We start from the raw sequence: 4,357 nt of genomic DNA, 5'->3' as shown, positions 1-4,357 counted from the left end.
CTCAGTACAATTTACCAAAAGTAAAGAGACATTATACAGATGAAGTAAGCACAAGATAACTTACTGGAAGACACAGAGTTATCATCAGAACCAGAACAAGAGCCTGATAACAGTCATGTGAAAATAACAGTTAAAAAGTATGTATGTATAATAGAAATAAAAATATATTAGAATTAGTGTAACTCACTGTGATCCAAACAATAAATCAGCCATAGCTGATTAGTAAATATGACATGAGGTTTGGGAGTTTTTAAGTTTCATTCTTTTATTAAATTTTTTTTCCTCCATAGCCATTTGGATCATTGGAGACAGCTGAGTGAGGCGTGGTGCCCAGAGAGCTGCAGAGACAACCTTGGCCTCCCTGACGTCTGTGTCTCCTGGTTCGGTTGGGGCGGACCATCGACATACATACATGTGCCGACACTGTGCCCTGTTTTATAAAATGTAGTGTTAAAAATAAATGTTTTTGCTCAATTACTGGAATTTCTTTGGTTAAGACAAAAGTGAGGAATAATCATTTACAAGTTATTTGTACAACAGGCCCATTTTAAATCCCAACAGTTTCTTAGCAGACAATAGAAATGTGTTCTTTACTAACTTTACTTGGTTTGAAAATCTTACTAAAATAAACTTGAGTGCCGTATTGCAAAACCCAATCATACTTGTTATGTAAACATTAGCTTTGAAGATATTTTTTACAGATATATATTTGTGTGCAACAAAAACCAAACTTAAATAATTTGTCATTCTTTATTGAAAAACAACAAAATACAGGTATACAGAAGTGTGGGAAAATGATAATGTGAAAGTATTGCACTATAAATGAAGTGAGATGAGATGAAGGTGAGATGAAGGTGGACGCCAGCGGGCTGGACGCCGGACGAGGAAACCTGGAGACGGATCGCTCAGACAGGAAGGGAAGAGCTTCCTCTTACCTTGATGGAATTAAAGTTAGCCGTCGTCTGAACGCCCAACCGTACGGTCTGAGGTCAAAGGTCACAGGAAACACACACCAGTCAGCAGTCATACAGATGCATAAAGATAACTGTAGCCATGGCAACCAGCTGACATGTCCCCACTTTCACCAGCACCTGGTGCCTGCCGGGTCACCTGAATTCCTGTGTGATGTCAGCACGGTCGGCCGTGACTGCTGCCATCAGAGGTGACCTCTGATCAGCTGAATGAACTCACCTTCCAGGGTGACGCCGTGTTAGAGTCGGCTTCATCCTGTAAACAAACAAACAAACAAATGAGTGGTAACAAAAACACCACGTCTGGTTCTGGTTGAGGCGGAGGACAACATGCACCTTTCCAGGAGCAGAACCCAGATGTTCTTGTTGCTACAAACAGAGACGAGCAGAGTTAACAAACCAGGAAGTGAGAGGGACCAGCTGCTGCAGACAGGTGACGCTCACCTGAGCCTGAACCATAGGAGCCTCCTCAGCCATCAGACCTTCTGACTCCAGTTCACATGCCACCTTGTTGATGTCCCTCAGGCGGGACTCGTTGGCCTTCAGGTCCTGCAGGACAAAAGCACCTGCTGATCACCTTGTTGCTGTCGGGTTAACAGGTCTGGTGTTAGAACGTGGTGGATAAGAATGTTCTGACGGGCCGAGGGTTCTGAACTCACCCTGCAGGACTGGGCCTGCTCCTTCAGGGCCTGGATGCTGCTGCCATAAGCCGACAGGTCCGACATCAGGGCCTCGTGCTTCTTCAGGAGAGCCTGTGGAGCAGAACATCAGAACCTTCAGCTCGTCTGACACAAGTGGAGCTTTCTCGCAGCGATGGTCCAATCGGATCCGCCACTGTAAAACAAACCCTGCTCAGTTCACCGCAGACGCAGCTCTGCGGGTGTTTAGTGGAAAAGCGTGAGCCTTCTGCCGGCTGCCACGTGTCATGGCTGCTCTGCAGCGGGAACACACATCACAGCTTGTAAACCGTTTGAAATAAGAGCGCCGGGAACACGTTTGTCATCACTTCCTGTGCGAGGCCAGCACTTCTACCCCTAACCCATGAGACGCTCAAACGAGCAACGATGTCTGGTAGACAACCGAAGGAAATGACAAATACAGAAACACTAATTATGAAGGACTGGAAAGAGAGCAAAGAAAAGCGATTGGAGTTTCTCAGGAAGGGACTTCCATACCTCGGCCAAGTCCTCGTCTTTCCCTTAGTCTGGACTTCCAACGATGGGCTCCTTCTCCCTCATCCAGGACTCGGCCTCATTAGCATCCGCAAAGTACTGCTGGGCCTGCAGAGAGTCCTCCAGGTCCTGCCTCCTCTGGGACGCCTTGGCCTTTAGCGTGTCCCAACGTCCATGAAGCTCTGACAGCTTAGTCTTCACCTCCTCACCAGCGAAGTGACCTGGACCCAAAAAAAGTGAGCCAGAACCTGCAGACACCTCAGAAACATGTCAGGACCAGACCTGCTCTACCTTCCTCCACCATGGTCTCTCCTTTCTGGGTGACAGCCTTGATGCGAGGTTCATGACCTGTGATCTCAGCCTGCAGAGCCTGGTGCTTCTTCAACAGGTTCTGGACACCAATCAGGTCCTTCCCTGAGGACACATGTTAGAGTTCAGCATTATGCAGTAGACAGACCAGTTTAACCCAGGGGTTTCTTTCTTCTACAATCTGCTCTTTAACTGTATTATTTCCTGCTATTTCAGCTGTTAACTTTATTTTTTCTCCAAGTGTTTTTCTCCCCAGAAGAAGCTACAACGATGTTCTGCTGAGCTGTGGTGGCCTCATGGAGGGGGCCATCGGCTAGCACACTGCTGCTAACCACTTAAACATTCTCCCTCTCCTGATAGTAACATTTTACTTTCTTTGATGTTGGATGTGCTAATACTAGTTTACCCGTTTAATTATAGATTCACTAGGATAAATACAATAAAGTTTATCTCTCGCCAAATAGAATATTTACTGTGGCGAGCCCGTGAAGAGGTGTAGGAGAATGCGACAAATTTGTCTGTTAAAAAGTCTGTTCTGTACAAAAAACACAATATCATCACACTATTTTGGACCGATACATGACGGTCAGGTCCAGCTTGGGGAGAAAATATGACACGTCTTTCAGGGTGGACTTCATCTTTGGTAGCTGGCGAAGCCGGGAAAAGCAGGATCTAACCACCTGGCTAATGTGGGAGTCCATCCGCATCTCTGGGTCCAAAACCACCCCCAGGTTAGTGATGGTTGGCTTCACTAAGCTGCAAAAACAGGGTTGCAGGACAGGACTAACTGCAGTGGGAAAGGGAGGAACAAATATTCCAGTTATAAATATTAAATATTTGAACAAATAAATATTTGTTAAAAGGAAGAAACAGATGATGACTTTAAGATTAGAGGAATGGAACCAACGATGGCCCTTTGTATCAAATTTGGATTAAAAAAATAGCTCATGATTTTATTTATGGATGGAATAAAAATACAGGTTGTAAGCATCTTCTCAGTATCTTCATGTTGCACGACTTTCCACAGCAGAAGGACACAAAAACTGCCAGAATTATGATTAGAAAGATTTACGTTTTAATCTCAGAATCCCAACTTTTCCCAGAATCTTCACATTATTCTATGAATTCAGAGAAAATATACATTTTTCAGAGGTCTCGCTCCCCTGTTGTGGATATTTCTCAAAATTCAACCATTTTTTCTTTTTAAAAGCTTTAGTAAGAGTTTGGACTCTAAACAAGTTTTACTTTGCAGACTGCTTGTCTAAACCTTCATCAGATCTGCTCATAATAAAACATTTGGGTTATATTTAATGCCCAGGAAGATGCTCTTCCTGGGCATTAAGTTATCAAAAACAGATAAAAGTATTTTTTACCATAATTTTAACTGCTATCAGCTGATAAAAATAATAAAAAACAGCCTGATCATTAAAGGGGTGTAAGTGAAACCGCGCGGATCACACAAACCATCATGCTGTCTATATGACTTTGAAAATATATAGTTTAATTACAGTTTGATTTATTTGACATCTGTATAATGTTTATTATTTTGTTTTTTTCCCCTAAATGCCTAACGTTTTAGTTTTACATGAATATTAGTCATTCATCACAATACATAAAGTTACACATTTTAAATTTTAATAGGGGAAGACTGCAGGAGGGAGCGGTAAAATACAGAAATCCCCAGCAAAAACAAGAAACTTTACGAGTCTGATGAAACCCGCTGGAGTTCCTTCAGCAGGCCTGGTGGCAGCTACAACGGCCCAGTGGCTGTGCTTGGTCAATGTTATCGAGCTCAGTCCGGCTCGGGCGTGAACGAGCCGAGGCGACATCCTGCTCTGCTTAAGAAGAGGTGTTATTTTCCGCTTCAGAAGAAGCGTCCGTGTTTTACGCTTTCTCAGAGACATG

General features: G+C 43.7%; 1 protein-coding gene across 3 annotated transcripts; it reads right to left on the bottom strand.

Annotated features, from left to right (window-relative positions):
- Positions 1 to 736: 736 nt before the first annotated feature.
- On the bottom strand, positions 737 to 2,366 carry LOC139063775 (spectrin alpha chain, non-erythrocytic 1-like). 3 transcript variants are annotated; one of them, XM_070546594.1, is made up of 6 exons: positions 2,147 to 2,366; positions 1,631 to 1,723; positions 1,416 to 1,520; positions 1,308 to 1,340; positions 1,192 to 1,227; positions 737 to 983 (listed from the first exon to the last, which is right to left on the bottom strand). In XM_070546594.1, the coding sequence occupies exons 2-6, from the start codon at positions 1,694 to 1,696 to the stop codon at positions 906 to 908; spliced, it is 318 nt and encodes a 105-aa protein (XP_070402695.1). In that variant the 5' UTR covers positions 1,697 to 1,723; positions 2,147 to 2,366; the 3' UTR covers positions 737 to 905. The 3 variants fall into 3 exon arrangements, with proteins under 3 accessions (XP_070402695.1, XP_070402694.1, XP_070402696.1); XM_070546593.1 differs by having other exon boundaries at positions 1,192 to 1,340; XM_070546595.1 differs by lacking the exon at positions 1,192 to 1,227.
- Positions 2,367 to 4,357: the final 1,991 nt, after the last annotated feature.

The sequence above is a fragment of the Nothobranchius furzeri genome, chromosome 17 (assembly GCF_043380555.1).
Source record: "Nothobranchius furzeri strain GRZ-AD chromosome 17, NfurGRZ-RIMD1, whole genome shotgun sequence".
NCBI lineage: Eukaryota > Metazoa > Chordata > Actinopteri > Cyprinodontiformes > Nothobranchiidae > Nothobranchius > Nothobranchius furzeri.
The sequence above is the reverse complement of the archived record's forward strand: the minus strand, read 5'-3'. Positions and strand labels throughout refer to the sequence as shown.